This window comes from Panthera onca, chromosome D1 (genome assembly GCF_046562875.1).
Source record: "Panthera onca isolate mPanOnc1 chromosome D1, mPanOnc1 haplotype 2, whole genome shotgun sequence".
NCBI classification, from domain to species: Eukaryota; Metazoa; Chordata; class Mammalia; order Carnivora; family Felidae; genus Panthera; species Panthera onca.
In genome coordinates, this window is record NC_138348.1 from 13,946,135 (window position 1) to 13,966,470 (window position 20,336).

Genomic DNA, 20,336 nt, shown 5'->3' on the forward strand with positions numbered 1-20,336 from the left:
TTGATGCATTTGTCACTTTAATTGCTTGTTGTGCACAGATGATATGACACTTTGTGCTTCTTTCTGTATTAGAGTCCATGATACAAATTTCCCAATTTTCATTTATTGTTTTATTGACAGCTGTCGTGTGTCCAACCCTCAGCTATCACCATTACATCATTACGGTATCCAGCCTCAGTGAACAGCCCTGAATTTGTCCCCTGAAAATATTTATATATATATAATGTGTTCTTGATAAGAGGGAGTTGAATATACTCATTAATTTTCTTAAGTATTTCAGATATATTATCTCTATATACTCTTCAGTAAATGCAAGACATATCCTCTTCCCTTTCATGTTACCTAATTATATCCTTCTTGTTAAATGTGCATTTATAGTATTTTAAGTATCTTTAATGTAATTTGTTAGACTGTGTCTTGCCTTTTATTTTCAAGTTACCCAATAGCAGACATTTCATTTAAGTAGTACTGGTCTACTACTTTCTATTGTCAACTGTCAATTTTCTATTGTCAATTTTCCTTTGTTTTTGGATATAGAATAAGCTTATATACACATACACATACATATACATGTGTATATGTGTGTATATATACATATACACATATATGTGCACATATATACAGCACAAAATTTGATATGTATATACCGATGGAGCTGTAAAAACTTTCAAGACAACAAACATGTCCATCACTTCAGAAGTCTTAGTGTTCGCACATGTTAAACCCGTTCTACTCTTCCTGCCTCTTAATCCACCAAGTCAACTTCAATTTGCCATTTTCAAAAACTTTTTATGTTGAAATAATTATAAATTAACAGGAAGTTGTAAAAAAAAAAAGCATGCAGAGACGTCTTGTGTAATCTACACCCAGTTCCCCCCCGGAAGAGTTCCTCTTGCTACACTGTAGTATGATTTCATGACTAGGAAATTGACATTGGTACAACACACATTGTTCAGATTTCACCAGTTTGGGGTTATTCTTTCATGTATTGGTATACTTTACTGCTCTGCGTTTTATCCCATTTTTGCATTGTTTCAACCACCACCATAGTCGAATTGTAGAACTATTCTGTCCCCCCAAATTTTTCTTTTGCTATCCCTTTAAAGCTACACTGTCTTCCCACCTCTTGGGCAACTGTTCCTAACCATTGGTGACCACTAATATTTTTTGCATCAGCATAATTTTGTCACTTGAACAAGGTTTTATAAATAGTCCACAATTTGTAATCTTTTGGGATAGCTTCACTCTCTCGAGGTCCATCCTCGTTTTTGTGTGTGGATATCCTTTTCTTTAAGGTGGCTGAATGGCATTCCATGGTATTTCTGGTACAACTTGTTCGACTCTTTCGTCATTGAAAGACATTTGGGATCTTCCCAGTTTTCAACACTTATGAATATAGATTCTGTAAACATTTTCTTAAGCTGATTGTGTGAACATACATTTTGATTCTTTAGGAATCATTTCTAAGAACGTGATGAGTAGGTTGTTTCAAGTTTGATTTTGACTTTATCGAGAAAAATCTCAAATGCAGGTTCATCTAAAGTTGCACAAAACAGATAATATGACAAATTGCAAACAGTGCAAGGAAATGGCATAAGAGGCATAGAGCTTGGAAAGGAAGAAACGAGACCCTCTGTAGTACAAATGGCATGTGGTCCAATAGAAAACCTCAAGGAATCCCCCCACCAAAATATGAGTTCAGCAAGATCACCGATTTTCCACTTTATCAATGTATACCTGTGCATATTATGCTCTTGATGTCCTGTCTCTAAATTCTTTGCCTGCTCTTAGGTCCTGTAGAGATTTATCCCTACGCTTTTGTCTAAGCATATCATTGTTTTACAATAAAGTTGTTATCCATTTGGGAGTATACTTTGTATAAGATTTAGGTCAACATTGTTTGTTTTTGTCTGCAGATATTCAATGATTCCAGAATGATTTTTTTAAAAGTGGTACCCATCTTCTACGGAATTAACTTTGTACTTCCATAAAAAATTTGTTGCATCTTTTATAAAAGTCTATTTATTCTGGGTTCTCTATTCTGTTCCATTGCTTTATATGTCTTTCTTTACACCAATGGTATACAGTTTTGAATATTATATGGTAAGCCTTAACATGGAGCAGAGAGTTTCCTCCATGTTATTCTACATGTTTTCAGGTATTTTAGCTATGCCAAGTCCCTGACCGTTCGTTACAGTTTAGTTAAACTCAACCATATCTATAAAATATCTTGCTGGGATTTTGTTTGCATTGTATTGCCTATAAATCTGTCTGGGAAGTATTGATATCTTTGGTTGAGTCTTCTAATCTATGAACTCAGTACGTCCTGCCATTTATTCAGATATTCTGTGGTTTCCTTAATCAGCATGCTTTTCAGCATACAGATCCTGCACATGTTTTCTGAGTTTCACTGTGAGTATATTTCATTATACTTGTGTGATTATAAATGGTATTTTAAAATTTTGGTTTCTACAATATATTTGTATGTTGATCTTTTATCTTTGTGCTTTCATGGAATCCTGTGATCTTGCTGAACTCATATTTTGGTGGGGGGATTCCTTGAGGTTTTCTATTGGACCACATGCCATTTGTACTACAGAGGGTCTCGTTTCTTCCTTTCCAAGCTCTATGCCTCTTATGCCATTTCCTTGCACTGTTTGGAATTTGTCATATTATCTGTTTTGTGCAACTTTAGATGAATCTGCATTTGAGATTTTTAAAATTTTTTAAAAATTTAATGTTATATTGTTTACACTTTTAAGTCTGATCTCCTTTACTCTGCATAATAATTTTGAGAGTCATCCATATTTTTGTGCATACCAATAATTTATTGCTTTTTATAGCTGAAAGGTATTCATTTGCTTGGATATTCCATAATTTGTTTATCCATTCTCAAGTGGAAGAACATTTGAATTATTTCCAGTCTAACTATTATAAATAAGCTTTCTGTGGACATTCACATAGAATATTTGCAATGGAATGTGATGTCTTTTCTCTCTCACATGGCAGTGGAAATCTTAAATCTATTAGCTGCTTTTTTACTTTCTAAGATGGTGAATCTTAAACCAGATGCTTTTTAAATATTTATACCATTTTAATTTTCCACCAACAACGTATGAGTTTTCATTCCTCCATATACTCACCAACAACTAGATATTATCCTTGATTTATGTTGTTGTCTCATTGAAGTTTAAATTGAAATGCATAAATGAAAGTAATGCTGAGCAACCTTTTCTGTTGGTAGCAGTACCCGATGTAAAATTAGGAGTCTGATGCATGGCTTGAACTCAGGAAGGTGAAATAATGACCTGACCCAAAGTTGGACACTTAACCAACTGAGCCACCCAAGCACCCCAAGAATATAATACTTTCTGATATGTGTAATATATGTACCTAGTAATGAAATAAAGGTTTTTTGGGGGGGAGAAAGAGTGCGCAAGTGTGTGAGGGGGCAGAGAGAGGAGAGAGAGAATTCCATGGTGGGTAGAGAGAGAAGGAGAAAAAGGGAGAAACGGGGCTCACTCAAAGTGGAACTCACGTTTTTACTCGAAGCGGGGCTCCTGTTCACCCAGAGGGGCTCGAGCTCACCTGATGTGGGACCCAGACTCACTAACCGTGATATCATGACCTGAGCCAAAGTCAGATTCTTAACCAACCGAGCCACCCAGGCACCAAATAGAGACTAACTTTTTAAGCGAATGAAACATATTACTGAAATTTTTAAGTCTTAATACTTTATTTTTCTCTTTTTGGATTGTACTCTGAGGGCTAATCAAAGCACTCCAATATTTATTTTAGGAGTGGGATATTGTGTTATATTTACTTACCATTTGTTTTTTTCAAATCCCTGTATTATTAACATTTCACCATAATGCTGTCCAAACTACGTCATCTAAGAAACATGTATTTCTTTATATTTGTACAGGCATAGCTCATACTTAGGCGTATAATTTTTTTAATAATTAAAAAATAAGCCATAAAGGCCCTATTAATTATTTGCACATGACTCTCTCTCCCTCTGTGTGTGTGTGTGTATTCTTATTAATTATTTTTATTCAAATTTTATTGGCTTCACAGTTAATTTTATTCCATGATGGTGGACTCAGAAAAGAGTTCAGTCTCTCCATGATGCAAATAAGTTTTTGAATGTTAAAAAAAAAATAAAAGTAAACAAAAAATAGGGTATTTGGCAAGTGTTATGTAGGAAGTATGTCCAAAAAGCACACCAAGTATATATGTTTGATATCACATTTATTCACAGTCCAAACCATAGAATTTTCTTCTTTTGTTTTCTCCAGGCAGGGGCAAGGTCATCCAATCAATGTAGTCGAACAATTTACCCTGTTCAAAATATAGTACACACTCATTTGAAACAAATTTGTGGAACGAGTCAACACTGTTATTTATGATAGAATAGATCTCATATGCAACCATACAAAAAAAAAAACCTAGAAAATGACTTTACACAAAAATTATCCTTGTTCTTTAGAGAGATAAAGCGTAACTTCATTAGGCAAAAATAAGCATTTAAGATTCAAAATTAGGACGCATAGATGGCTTCGTGGGTAAAGCGTCCAATTCTTGATTTCAGATCTCAGAAGTCCTGGGATCAAGCCCCCCACTGGGCTCTGCGCTGACAGTATGGAGCCTGCTTGGGATTCCTTCTCTCCCTTTCTCTGTCTGCCCCTCCCCCATGCTCTCTCTCTCTAAATATAGACTTTAAAAAAGGAATCAAGATCAAGCTGGCAAGAGAAATTTAAAAATCCGAAAATGTGTATGGCAGACCCCATGAAATTTAATTCAATTGCTATGTCCACTATTATAGACAAATGGACACATTTAGACAAAATTAGATGCTGTGGTGATCTTCTGGATTGTTGAAATGCCAAGTGTGTGTAGTCGATAGACTCTCTGGGGCTTCAGTCATGAAAATAATGAAAATAATGGCACTCGTGAAGAAAGACCAGGACACAAAGACCCCTCATGGAATGGAGAGATTGGAGCACATTCAGATGACTGATGACTTAAGTTAAGGCAATACACTGAACCTGCTTAAAACTACAATCAACCGTGTTTTAGACACCCCATGGAAACCTATGTAGGTTAAACAGAAAGAATGTACTTACAGAAAAACATACCTACAGGTACCTTTCTGTCCCAGGTATTCTTCTTCACTCGCCCAAAGCATTCCCACACTCCTTGCTTGGTGTTGAGTCTACAGACTAGTAACCATTCTACTGTACTAACACATTGCCTAATTATGATGCTCATAACTCTTGTCTTTCCCTCAAGAATGGAAATATATTCGTTATTTATTCACAGTGTGTTTAGAGCACTTCAACCTATGACTGATGCGTAGAAGTCAATCTCTAGATATATGTTGAACTCACTTATCCTTGACCTTTCCTCCAAAAGAACAAATAGAAATGTTTAATGTTGACAATCTAATTCACAGGAACCACATAGTATACAACGAACTTAAGAAAAGGTACTACATAACTTTTTCCATCTCCTATGGAAAGCATATTTAACATCTACATTCCTCAAGCTATAAATCAAGGGATTCAACATGGGGATAATGAGGGTGTAAAATATGGATGCCACTTTATCGGCATCAAAGGAATGACTGGACTCGGGTTGCACATACATAAATATCAGAGTCCCATAGAACACTGTGACTACTGTCAGGTGGGACCCACAGGTGGAAAAGGCCCTGTGCCTACCCTCAGCTGAGTTCATCCTGATGATGGCTGCCAGGATCAGCAGGTAAGACATAACGACTACAAGAAGGGATGACATCAAATTAAAAACTGAGAAAATCAAAATTATCAATTCAATTTCATGTGTATTTGAGCAGAGCAAGGATACCAAGGAAAGACAGTCACAGTAGAAATGGCTGATGACATTGTAACCACAGAAGGATGAACTAAAAATCTTTATGGTGACCAGAAGAGACACAAATGTACTGTAGAGATAGGGGATTGTCACCAGCACCTGATACACCCTTTGTGACATGATGACTGGATAGAGCAGAGGATTACAGATGGCCACGTAGCGGTCATAGGACATAGCCGACAGAATGAAAAGCTCGCTAATGATGAACATAATGTAGAATGCTCCCTGCGTGGCACACAAATGATAGGAAATTGTGTTTTCTTCCACAACAAAACTTGCTAACATTTTGGGTCCCACAGTTGTTGAATAACCCAGATCAGTGAGAGCCAGGTGTTTGAGGAAGAAGTACATAGGTGTTTGTAGCCTGGAGTCCACCTTGGCAAGGATGATCAGGCCCAGGTTGCCCACCACTGAGATCACATAGATGATGAGGAAGAGCCCAAATAATGGAGCCTGCAGCTCACAACGGTGTGTGATTCCCATGAGAATGAATTCATTCACCACTGTCAGGTTGTGTTTTTCCATCCAGGTTTACTGGAAAATCTATCCTGAATCAGCACAGTAAATAGCTTTCATGTTATATCATCTGGTTGTGTTTTATCCTGAATATAAGTAAAATAACAGTGTCAAGAGTCTAAGAAAGCAACAGAAATATGCAGTATTGTAATATTATATTATAAACACATTCATAGAAAATCCACACTTACAGCACATAAGACATTGCTTATAAGATGGTGAGCTTCTGATAAACTGCTTGTTACCAAGTACACACCTTCTTCAGTGAGAAATACTGAATTTGAATTACTTTAAGAAAAACTGTTATGTGAACAGAAGGAGAAACAATATAGTGTTGTTTGGGTGCAGTGGTGAACGGTGAAAGAAAAAAATGACATTGCTGGTGCTGATTTCCTGTGAGATAAGGGAGAAGGGCTTTTGCTCTTGAGCTTGACATCTAGGCTTTCTCTCTTGAGTTCAGCAAAGCACAATTTTTTTTCACAGTTTACTATCTGTTTAAATGATCAGATCCTTGTTTTTTGAAGTTATACTCTTTGAGAAAACTATGTTTGCTTTCTGTCAGATTCCTCTGGTAACTGAACATGCTGTACATTTACCATCACCAAAACACTGGATACTAAAAGTCTCCTAGGCTCCAAATATTAGTTTTCACACCTCAGTATGAGGTGGAGTTTCTCTTATTGCTCAATAAAAAGTAGAAAAAAATTCACATTTATAAATTGATTTAAATAACTATCACAATATTTTTGAAAAGTGGATAAGAAGAATCTAGTCCCTAATGACTGATAATTTAGATATCAAGTGAACACCTGAACACCTACAGTTTCATATCTGCCATATATTTTATTCTTTATTTTTTAAACAATTTTTAAATATTTATTTATTTTTGAGAGAGAGAAAGAGAGAGAGCAAACGGGAGGTGTAGAGAGAGAGGGAATCGCAAGCAGGCTGCACACCGTCAGCACAGAGACAGATGCAAAGCTAGAACTCACAAACTGTGAGATCATGACCGGAATGGACACCAAGAGTCCAACGCTTAGCCAACTGGGTCACCCAGGTGCCCCTATTCTTTATTCTTGACACTTTAGTTGGGCTTTATGGTAGCTCAGTTTTGACCTGTATTATTTGTATGATCAAGTATTTACATGAAACATACATTTACATAAGCAATATGGCAGTTACATTTCAAAAATGCTTATTAGCCTTTGTGAAGATACTTGATAATCTGAAGAGAAAGAAGAACATTCTTATTTTGTCATGCACTATCAATAGTAGAACACAGAAGCGAACCAGAAATCCTAATGTTTTGCTATGCTTTGACAATGGAATAAAACTGTTACCTTGCAACTGTCACCAAAACTATTTGGATATTGGTATAATACAGCATTACATGAAATCTTCTGTTTACCTGTGATCTAACTTCTGTCTTGACTTCCCCATGTGCTTCATAACACGTGAGATCATTTTATGGATTCTTTTTCGCCCTCTGAGACTCTCCCAGAGGATATGCCGAGCAATTTCTTGATCATCCCTGAAGCATTTGAAAACTTTACCGAATACAAGGGGGGATGTTTATTAATTGTGTAGAATACTTTGTATTCACCAGTGACTTAGTTTTTTTGTTAGTTTGTGTATTACATTCATACATTTTACTCCTGATTAGCTCTTTTCCCCCCATGCTTTGATGGTTAATTTTATGTGTCCACTTGGCTAAGCTATGGTGCCCAGTTGATTAGTCAAATATTAGTCTCGATGTTATTGTAAAGATAGTTTTTACATGTGATTAAAATTTAAATTAATAGACTTTGAATATAGTCATGTACCCTCCAGAATGTAGGTGGACCTCATCCAATCAGTTGAAAGCCTTAAGGAACAAAAAATGAGGTCCCCCAAAGAAATTATGCTCCAGACAGCAATAGAGAAAATCTACCTCAGTTTCCCCTCTTTGTACTCAAGACTGCAATATCAACTCTTACAATGCTGGGCTACTCCGCAGATTTTGCCTTGCCAATCCCAACAATCATATGTGTTAATTTCTCAAAATCTCCTCTCTCTCTCTCAAAGCTGTATTATCATATATTGTATACAGTTATATGTATTTGTATGTTATATAAAAATATTTTACACATATAAAATATGACATATTCATATATGTGTGTATATGTACGTATGTGTATGAAACCTTCTTTTGATTTCATTCCTCTGAAGTACCTTTACCAAAACAAACATATAGGGAAATTGATTAACATATGTTATCTACATCCCTAGCTTGCCAGTATTCCTTCAGTTCTACAATGGTGTCCTTAGGTGGATGACACACGGACTCATTTTTAAACACCGTCCTATTGTATTGTTTAAAATGATTAAATGAGTTACAAGTAATAATATATTGTGTATATAAGGTGTGCCCTTAACCTTTTTTGTTTCATGTTTTAAATTTTTTTTTGAATTTTGTGAAAGGAATATATAGAGCCTCTGGTTTATAAAAATAAGTGTTTAGTAGAAGAGACAGGCAAATAAGCTATGTGCAAGAATATGTAGGAATGGCACCTGATCTGGAATTGAAACTAATTGAGGCTAATATCTGAAGTATGAACAAGAATCAGAGGGGCACCTGGGTAGATCAGCCAGTTGAGCGTCTGACTTCAGCTTAGGTCATGATCTCACAGTTCGTGGGTTTGAGCCCCACATTGGGCTCTGTGTTGACAGTTCAGAACCTGTAACCTGCTTCGGATTCTATGCCTCTCTCTTTCTCTCTCTCTGCCCCTCTCCTTCTTGCGCTCTCTCTGTCTCAAAAATAAATAAATAAAAATTTTAAAAAACATTTAAAAAATCAACTATCTGTTAGAGGATTGTTCTCACTTGAAATTTCAAAATAATGAAAAATTTTATTTATTTCCATGCTTATCACATATTGATTGTTGCCCATCTCCTGGAAACAACAGTACAAGACTCCCGCAGAGTTATAGTTTACATTGGTTAATACATACTTTATTGTTAGTGTATCTTACAATGAATTTTAAATACCACAGTTGCAAATATCCTGCAGGTCCTATTAAGAGCATTTTTTTTTACCTCTTTGTTCCTCAAGCGTGGATCATTGGATTCAGCATGGGTATAAGTAAACTGTAAAATAAAGAAGTTATTTTATCAGTATCAAATGAATGGCTGGATTTGAGCCACACATACATAAAAGATAGAGTACTGTAATATATGACTATCACTGTCAGATGGGATCCACAGGTGGAGAAAGCCTTGTGCCTGTCTTCTTCAGAGTTCATTCTGAGGATGGCAACAAGGATCAGAATGTAGGACACAAAGACTATCAGAAGAGATGACACTAATTTAAAAGTTGAAAAGATCAGAGTTATCAATCTAATTTCATAGGTCCCTGAGCAGAAGAAAGTTATCAATGGAGACTATCATAGCAGAAATGCCTGATGACATTATAGCTGCAAAATTATGAAAGGAAAATCCTTATAATAGTTAGCAAAGACAAAATGGTGCTGTACAGATAGGGTCTCAAGCAACTGACAATCTTTGTGACATGACGACTATGTAGAACAGAGGGTTACAGATGGCTACATAGCAGTCATAAGCCATTGCCAACAAAATAAAACTTCGCCAGTAATAAACATACTGAAGCAAGTGAATTGGGTAGCACCTTAGTTATACAAGATGGTAGGCTGAGCTACAGAAGAATTTACTAACATTTTGGGTCCCGCAGCTGTAGAATAATCAAGATCAGTGAAAGCCTGGTGTCTGAGGAAGAAGTACATGGGTGTTTGTAGCCTAGAGTCTATCTTGGTGAGGATGATCAAACCCAGATTACCCACGACTAAGACCAGGTAAACAGTGAGGAACAGTCCAAATAATGGAGCCTGCAGCTCAGGGAGTCCTGTGATTCCCATTAGAATGAATTCTTTCAACAGTGTTAGATTGTGTTTGTCCATGCAGGTCATTCGGGAAACCTATACTGGGAATAAATATAAAAATAATCATTAACTTTCATGATATGATGGAGATGACTGTTGTAATAAGTGATTAAAGGCCTAAATCATTATGGCCTGTTGCCTTAATTGGCTGTTCTGACACCCAACAGATCAATTCTTTCTCTCCCAGTTCAGCTGAGCTCTTTACAGCTTTTTATTATGTGATACCAAAGACACAAACAAGAAAAGTAAAAACAGATAAATGGACTTTATCAAAAGTTAGAAAGCAAATTTTTGTGCATCAAAGAACACTATCAAAGAATGAAAAGACCTACATGATGGAGGAAATTTTTAATTCATGTATCTCCTAAGGCTCTATTATCTAAAATATATAAACGATTTTTCAACTCAACAAGAAAAAAAACCACAAATAATCCAAATTAGAAAACAGGCTAAAGACTTGAAGACACACTTCTCACGGAAAATATAGAAATGGCCAATAAACACATGAAGAAATGTTTAACACATAAGAAATGCAAACAAAAACCACAATGAGATATCACAGAATGGTTATTGAAAAAGAAAAAGACAAATACAAATGCTGACAAAGGTGTGGAGACATTAGGACCTTTGTGTATTGTTTTTGGCAACGTGAAATGGTACAATTTGATGGTTATTCAATAAGTAAAACAGAGGATTACCATTATAACCCAGCAAATCTATTTCTAGATATATATCCCAAGGTTTTGAAAACCACAGGTGCTCATACCAAAAAGTGTAGGTAAATGCTCAGAGCAGCTTTATTCACAATAGTTAAAAAGTAGAAACATATTAAATGTCCATACACAGGTCCATCAACTGGTGAATGGATAACAGATGTGCTATATCCATACAATGGGATATTAGTAAGCCATACAACGAAAGAAGTATTAATATATGCTAGAACATGTATGAACCTTTAAAACATTATGCTAAGTGAAAGAGTATAAAAGGTCACACATTGTAGATACATAAGCATCTACAATTCCATTACATGAAATATCCAGAATAGGTAAATCCATGGAGACAGCAGATTAGTTGTTGTTTGTTCAGGAACACTGAATTAGTTCTGAAGACACAATACCTTTAGGGACATATTTTTAGTGGGTATTAAAAAGCATTCTACATCTCCTGGAATAAGTGAGAGTTTTATTTTTATTTTTTTTAAACAGGTGCAAATATTTTTTTCAATGTTTATTTATTTTTGAGAGAGAGAGACACACACACACACAGTGTGAGCAGGGGAGGGGCAGAAGCAGGCTCCAGGCTCTGAGCTGTCAGCATAGAGCCCGTTGCAGGGCTCAAACCCATGACCCATGAGATCATGTCCTGAGCCGAAGTGGGACGCTTAACTGACTGAGCCACCCAGGTGTCCCATAAATGAGTTTTAAAAAAGTGTTCTTTTTTTCTGAATCCGTGCTAGTAAATATCAGTCCTCCTACATGTGAAGACAGATATGAGATATTTTTTTCACTGTCTTTATACTTCTATATAATGCACTAAGCTCTTCTCTGTCCCCGTGGTTTATTTATATTTATATTATATTATATTATATTATATTATATTATATTATTGGAAATAATCTACTTTGGACCATTGAAATTGTTATTTTTTTCCTGCTTAAGACCCTACAAACATGTAAAAACAATACAATGGGCAGAGATTTAGCATTGAATCTTCACTATAAAACTGCTCTAAGAATAGAAATGAAAATTAAACCAACCCCATCCCTGCCCCATCCCCCTGCCAAGTAGAGCATTCAACATTAAAAAGAATGACCATAAAGGTATACTATGATTATAGATAAATAAAATATGCATTTAAATACATATATTTAAAAACCGAAGTAACTTTTGAGGGGGAACAAAGGGAGTTTTAGAAAGAGCTACTAAATAAATGAGTGGCAAATTCACTTTATTTTTATGTATGTATGTATGTATGTATTTATATTTATTTATTTTTTTGTTTTTAGTTAAGTGCCCTTTTCTTTTCTTTCTTTCATTCTTTCTTTCTTTCTTTCTTTTGTTTTTTCTTTCGTTCTTTCTTATTTTTCCTCCCTTCCTTCCTTCCTTCCTTCCTTCCTTCCTTCCTTCTTATTATTTAAATCCAGATTAGTTAACTTACACTGTAATAATGATTTCAGGAAAAGAATTTAGTGATTCATCACTTCCATATAGCACCCAGTGCTCATCCCAGCAAGTGTCCTCCTTAACTCCCATCATCCATTTATCCCATCCCCCTACCCAACACCCCTTCAGCAACCGTCAGTTTGTTGTGTTTTTAAGAGTCTCTGATGGTTTGTCTCCCTCTCTGTCTTTATCTTATTTTTGCTTCCTTTTCCCTATATTCATCTGTTTTGTTTCTTAAATTCCACATATGAGTGACATTATGTGATGTTTGTCTTTCTCTAACTGACCATTATTTCACTTAACATAATACACTCTAGTTCTATCCATGTTGTTGCAAATAGCAAGATTTCATTCCTTTTCATTGCTGAGTAATATTCATATATAATATATATATATATATATATATATATATATATATATATGTATATATACACACACACACTACACCTTCTTTATTCATTTATCAGTCGATGGGGATTTGGGTTTTTTCTGTAATTTGGCTATTGTTGACAGTGCAGCTGTAAACATTAGATGCATGTGCCTTTTTGAATCAGTCTCTTCAGCAAATGGTGTTGGGAAAACTGGAGAGAAGCATGCAGAAGAATGAACATGGGCCACTTTCTTGCATCATTCACCAAAATAAAATGGATTAAAGACCTCAACATAAGTCAGAAAACCATCAAAATCCTAGAGGAGAAAACAGGTAACAACCTCTTTGACCTGGGCTGCAGCAACTTCTGACTTGACTTGTCTCTGGATCCAGACAAGGAAAACAAAATACAAAATGAACTACTGAGATCTCAACAAGATGAAAAGCTTCTGCACAGTGAAGGAAACAAGCAGCAAAACTAAAAAGCAACCGACAGAAAAGGAGAAGATATTTGCAAATAATGTATCAGATAAAGGGTTAGTATCCAAAATCTACAGAGAACTTATCAAACTCAACACCCCAAAACAAAGAATCCAGTGAAGAAATGGGCAGAAGACATGAATAAACACTTTTCCAAAGAAGATATCCAGATGTCCAACAGAAACATGAAAAGATGCTCAACGTCACTCCTCATCAGGGAAATACAAATCAAAACCACACTGAGATACCACTCACGCAGGTCAGAGTGGCTAAAATGAACAAATCAGGAGACTACAGATGCTGGCGAGGATGTGGAGAAACGGGAACCCTCTTGCACTGTTGGTGGGAATGCAAACTGGTGCAGCCACTCTGGAAAACGGTGTGGAGGTTCCTCAAAAAATTAAAAATAGAACTACCCTATGACCCAGCAATAGCACTGCTAGGAATCTACCCAAAGGATACAAAAGATACAGGAGTGCTGATGCATAGGGTCACATGTACCCCAATGTTTATAGCAGCTCTTTCAACAATAGCCAAACTATGGAAAGACGCTAAATGTCCATCAACTGACGAATGGATAAAGAAGATGTGGTTTATATATACAATGGAATACTACTTGGCAATGGAAAGAATGAAATATTTTTTCCTTTTTTAAAAATTTTATTTAATTATTTATTTATTTTATTACATTATTTAGTGTAATAATGGTTTCATGAATTAGAATTTAGTGATATATCACATATATTGTTCAAACAAACTTTTGAATTTTAGCTATCACAGCTGAAATTAGTGACAGAGTATATTCCTTATTTACATTTATCTAATGAAGAATTTTTTTAATGCACTTATATATTTTTGGCTGTTTTGATATCCTTTTTTGTAAAATGTTTCTTCAGGTTTCTTGCACCTGCCAACCCACCTGTCTTATTCACTCTCAGTAGGTTGACTGTGTTGATCATCCTCATTCTAGGAGTTAGGCAATTTGTTGTTTTGTTTTGTTTTCTTTTACAAGTTACTTTGAAAGGGTGTGTATATTTTTTTAAAGATGTTTTTAATGTTTATTTATTTTTGAGAGACAGAACGTGAGTGGGGGAGGAGCAGAGAGAGAGGGAGACACAGAATCCAAAGCAGGCTCTATCCAGGCTCTGAGATGTCAGCACAGAGCCCGATGTGGGGCTTGAACTCACGAACCGTGAGATCATGACCTGAGCCATGTCAGATGCTTAACCGACTGAGCCACCCAGGCACCCCAAAAGGGTGTGTATATTTCAAATGAGGTCTCTGTGGATATTTTTTCCACTTTTCATGGTATATTTTTATTAATACAAATTTTCATTCTAAATAGAGTATATTTATCAGTGTTACTATTTTTTTGTACCCTGCTTAAGGAATCTTTGCTGATCCCATCATGAAGATATTATTTTACTTTACTTTAAGAACCTTTTTCGGTTTCAGTTTTCCTATTCACATTCATAACACAACTCAATTAATTTTTACATGCAGTGTATAAATGACCAAAATTCATGTTTTACATAGGAACCTAATTGAATAGGTTAATCTACTGAGAAGCCCTATTTTCCCCATTACTTTGCAGCAGGGCTTTTGTTTTAAAACAAGTGTTTGAAAACACACTACTCTACATGTGAGTATTTTTGGACCTTATTTTATTGATCTCTCTGTAAACAAGTGCACTAAATACACATTTAAAAAACTAATCTAGCTTCAGTAAAGGAATTGATATCTGTTATTAGAAGTCTTTTGACCTCTTCCTTCTTCTAAGATATTGCCCTGGCTATTCTAGATCCTTCATATTTCCATGTAATTTTTTATATCAACTTAAGCATTAAAAACTACAGCTGAAATTTTCATAGTAGCTGAGTTAAATCTATAGGAAAATTATTTATTTATTTATTTATTTATTAATATATGAAATTTATTGTCAAATTGGTTTCCATGCAACACCCAGTGCTCATCCCAAAAGATGCCCTCTTCAATGCCCATCACCTACCCTTCCTTCCTTCCCACCCCCCCCCCCCACCCGCCATCAACCCTCAGTTTGTTCTCAGTTTTAAAGAGTCTCTTATGCTTTGGCTCTCTCCCACTCTAAATCTATAGGAAAATTTAGATAGTACTGCCTTCATCAAAACATTTATATCTTCCAACCAATGGATGTGGTATATCTTAACATTTATCTCTCCTTTAATAATTTTGTAACATTTTTCAGAGCGTCTAGCAATGAAATTATGCAAATTATTCATTAGGATTTTCTGAATTGTTAGACAGATTTTTTTTTCTAGTGTAGTCAATAGTTTCAAATTTCAATTTTACCTGTTTTTTTGTTAGTGGATAGCAAAGTAATTGTTCTTTAATATGCTGATCCTATATCCAACCATCTTGTAAAATTCACTTATTATTTCTAACAGATTTTTAAAATACACAATTATGTCACTCGAAAACAGTCAAACTTTTATTTCTGCTTCTCTGTGCATATATGTGTTCACGTATCATAATGTGACAGAAATCTAAAATGCCACCCACCACAGGAAAATAGAGTTAAAGTGTCATTAAGGCAGATACTGTTGATTAGTCATTGATATATCTATATGCCTAGCAACAAAAACCAATACAGGCCATCTTTTATATGTCAATATGCCAATGTTGTGGGCTCTAGGCCACACACAAAATATTTAATAAAAGACATAAGAAAGCCTTTTAAAAATTATCTAATGGCAGATGTATTAAAACAGACTTCTCTTAAGTTGAAACATGAGTACTTGGCAGTGTGAGAATAGAAATCAGACCTCAATGTTTTACACTAATACTTAAGGACAAATTAAAGTTGATAACAGAAGGATGATCACTACTTGAACACCTACAAGTTGAAAACAGGAAACACATTTCTAGTTTCCCATGGCTTTTACACAATACTCCTTTCTAAGGCCTATGGCATATAAAGACATTAGTCTATAGCCTAATGTATTATATATTTATTATTATTTTATATATACAATAATGCGTACTCACGATAATCTACACAGGCAGTTTGTGCAGATTTTTCCATATCCTACACAAGGCACTTTTTACCTCTTTGTTCCTCAAGCTGTAGATCATGGGATTCAACATAGGTATTATCAACGTGTAAAATGCAGACGCAATTTTATCAGTATCAAAGGAATGACTGGATTTGGGTTGCACGTACATGAAGAAGAGAGTGGCATATAATACAACGACCACTGTCAGGTGGGATCCACAGGTGGAGAAGGCCTTGTGCCTGCCTTGTGCAGAATTCATCCTGAGGATGGCCATCAGGATCAGGATGTAGGAGACAAGCACTATCAGAAGAGACGACACCAAATTAAATGCTGAAAAGATCAGTATTATCAACTCAATGTCACGTGTGCTTGAGCACAGCAAAGTTAACAAGGGAAGACTGTCACAGTAAAAGTGTTTAATGATGTTATGGTCACAAAAGGATGACATAAAAATCTTTATGGTGGTTATCAGAGAAAGAAAGGCACTGTAGACATAGGGGACAGCCACCAGCACCCAGCACACCTTTTGTGACATAATAACCATATAAAGCAGAGGACGACAGATGGCCACATAGCGGTCATAGGCCATTGCTGACAGAATGAAAAGCTCGCTGATGATGAACAAGATGAAGAAAGCCAGCTGTGTGGCGCACCCGTTATAAGGGATTGTGTTTTGATTAGCTATGAAATTGACTAACATTTTGGGCCCCACAGCTGTTGAATAACCAAGATCAATGAAAGCCAGGTGTCTGAGGAAGAAGTACATGGGTGTTTGTAGCCTGGAGTCCACCTTGGTGAGGATGATCATGCCCAGGTTGCCCACCACTGAGATCACATAGATGATGAGGAAGAGTCCAAAGAAGGGAGCCTGCAACCCCGGCCGGTCTGTGATTCCCATTAGGATGAATTCTGTTAGCACTGTTTGATTTGGTTGGTTCATCCAGGCCATTAGGAAAAATTGCTGTGGGAAGAACCATCACGTGAGTCACTGGCATTCAGAAGATGACATCTGTTAACTTATTTAGTATGCAAAGCCATTGTGATTAAGAGAAATCCAAGTTTTAAATGTTTTTTCATGTTTATTTATTTTGAGAGAGAGAGACAGAGCGGGCAGGGGCGGGCAAAGAAAGAGGGATAGATAAGCCCAAGCAAGCTCCACACTGTCAGCGCGAAGCCCAATGTAGGGCTCAAACTCACGAATTGTGAGATCATGACCGGAGCAGAAACCAAGAGTCAGACGCTTAACTAACTGAGCCACCCGGGCACCCTGAAATCCAATTTTTTTTAATTTAAATTTTATTTCAATAAATATCTATTTTTTTTACTTAAAATACTTATAATTTGTTAAACACATCATACTTTAGAAGGAATTATAATAAAAGGAACAGCTCTCTGCTTCCAGACCTGGCAACTTTAGTCCCAACTTTTAAGGACAATCATGATTAACTCATTTAGTAGACTTTGATTTAATTCTGTGTATTTAATGATATTCCTGTTCCATTACCCATTTGATTTTTTAAATTGTATGCTTATTCCACTTTACTTCATGAGTTTTAAATATTGTTTAATGATTTTTATGATGATAGTTAATCATTTAACTTGCAGAAGTCCCCCCACATCCACTGTAGTGCATATAAATAAACGTTATTTTCTCTAGAATAGTGTGTCTGAATATTCAGCACTTTCCTGTGGTTTTTTAAGTTTCTGATTTTTGCTATGTTGCACACCAAGTAAGGCCTGCATCTATAAGTTATTCAATATAAAAAAGAAGTATTAGCAAACATTTCCACTTTTGCTTTGACTTTAGCATTAACATCTCTAAAATGATGGGTTTCATGGTGTAGTTGTATTTCCTAGCACATCTTAAAACAAGTAAAAATTATTAAAACATATTTGTTAATGTACGACCTAAAATCATCCAGTAAGTTGCTATAAATATCCACCCAAAAAGGAGAAGCCCCTTCAAAATAGGGGCTGCTATCTCAAATGTCTTAGAGACCTGTTTCAATGTACATGGACCAGAACGAATGGAGTTTTGATCCACATAAAGCCAAGTGGACATGGTATTGATAGAATTGGAGTACATTTACTATATTTTAATTTGAACACAATTCTTACACGTTTATGTCATCTTCCATCAAGAATATCTAGGAGGTTTTGGTTAACACCTTTTAGTTAAGGAATACATTTCATCTTCCTCTACTTCTCCAACTCCTTTCTCCTTCAGATTGTTTTCGAGGCAGGTGTTTCCAAACTATTGAAAAAAAAAAACCTCATCCATATTTCTTACAATTCCAAGGTGCAAAAATGAAAACCCCATTGCAATTCATCCTAGGACACAAAATTATGTTTTGTTATTTTTTTTTTAAGTTCATCCATTTATTTTGAGAGAGTGAATAAAGAGCACAAGTAGGGGAGGGGCAGAGAGAGAGGGAAAGAGAGAGAATCCCAAGAAAGCTCTGCTCCATCAGTGCAGAGCCTATTGAGGGGCTTGAACCCACAAACTGTGAGATCACGACCTGAACCGAACCCAGGAGTCAAACGCTTAGCCAACTGAGCCACCCAGGAGCCCCACAAAATTGTGATTTTAAAAAAGAAAGATATAAAAAATTTTAATTAAAAAATAATAAAGAAAGTTATAATAATAAAAGGAACCCCCAATATATTCAAGCTTATGGGATGCCTGAATGGCTCAGTTTAGCTTATGACTCTTGATCTCAGCTCAGGTCATGATCTCAAGTTTTGTGGGATCAAGTCCCAAGCCTTGTGGTGATGACAGCATGGAGGCTGCCTGGGATTCTCTCACTCCTCTCTCTCTCTGCCTCTCTCTGTTCATGGTGTCTCTCTCTCTCTCTCTCAAAATAAATAAATAAATAAATAAATAAGCATTTAAAATTATATTCAGGATTATAATTTCATATATATATGTGTATATACACACATATATATATATACACACATACATGTCATTGATATATATTTAAAAAATGTGTAAGAATTACAGGACAGTTGTCCAAGCTGCACTGATCCCATGTTTGGCTGGATGGTTTAATTTTGGAAACTGTAATTAGAATTCATCACATTATCATAGTGAATTAGAAACAAATTGAGCATTTGAAGAAATGAAGAATTAGTACCATTTAGAATGGACAAAGGCAACAAAAATTAAGAAGAAAAGGGAAATTCCATGATGATGGAATATCTTATTAAAACTAGACTGAACCTACCCTTAAAAGGTGAAAAGTTAAAACTTCTTTGGGAAACAGTATAGAAATCATACATAAATCGGATAAGTACTATATTCCTGGATTGGGCAACTTAGCGTTATAGAAATGTCAATTCTGTACAAATTAATCTTATTTGAACAATGCCTTTACAGCCAAAATCTCTCCAAGGGAATTTGTACCGTTTGACACAGATTTAAAATATATTTTAAGAATGCAAAGTATAAAGAATAATCAAGACATTTTGAAAAGACATGTGCTACCAGATAATAAAACTTATAAAACAGGGTTACGGAGACAATATGGCTTACAACAATGGGATAGAATAGGGATCTCAGAAAAAGACCCAAGAATGCATAGAACTAAAGTGTGTGATAGCAGTACGATGTTAGGACAAGCATGCATAAATGATCCATTCTGTAGATCTGGGGAAAATGATTATCTTTATAGAAGATGATGAAACTGGATGTTTAGTTCATCCTATAAGAATCAACCCTAGACTGGTCAAGGACTTAACGTGGTAAGAAAATGTTAAAATTTTCTGACCTTAAAAACTAGAACCTCTGCTTGTCCTTAAAAAGAAATTTCAAAAATATAGACTAGAAATTCAAGTTTAATTTGGCAGATAAAATTTCTTTACAAAATCTGCTCTATTAAAAGGTCTATACAAATTAACAAAATATTTACAACAAAACAATAACAATCACTCATTAGCGGCA

At 35.5% G+C, this 20,336-nt stretch overlaps 2 protein-coding genes and 1 pseudogene across 2 annotated transcripts; all 3 read right to left on the minus strand.

Moving 5' to 3' along the window:
- Positions 1 to 5,478: 5,478 nt before the first annotated feature.
- Positions 5,479 to 6,420, minus strand: LOC132662524 (olfactory receptor 8K3-like). The gene has a single exon (XM_060607982.3). The coding sequence runs from the start codon at positions 6,418 to 6,420 to the stop codon at positions 5,479 to 5,481; it is 942 nt and encodes a 313-aa protein (XP_060463965.2).
- A 2,988-nt stretch (positions 6,421 to 9,408) lies between these two features.
- On the minus strand, positions 9,409 to 10,364 carry LOC132660696 (olfactory receptor 8K3-like; annotated as a pseudogene).
- Positions 10,365 to 16,391: 6,027 nt separating this feature from the next.
- On the minus strand, positions 16,392 to 17,376 carry LOC132660695 (olfactory receptor 8K3-like). Its single transcript, XM_078434059.2, has one exon. The coding sequence runs from the start codon at positions 17,340 to 17,342 to the stop codon at positions 16,392 to 16,394; it is 951 nt and encodes a 316-aa protein (XP_078290185.2). The 5' UTR covers positions 17,343 to 17,376.
- Between the last annotated feature and the right edge of the window lie 2,960 nt (positions 17,377 to 20,336).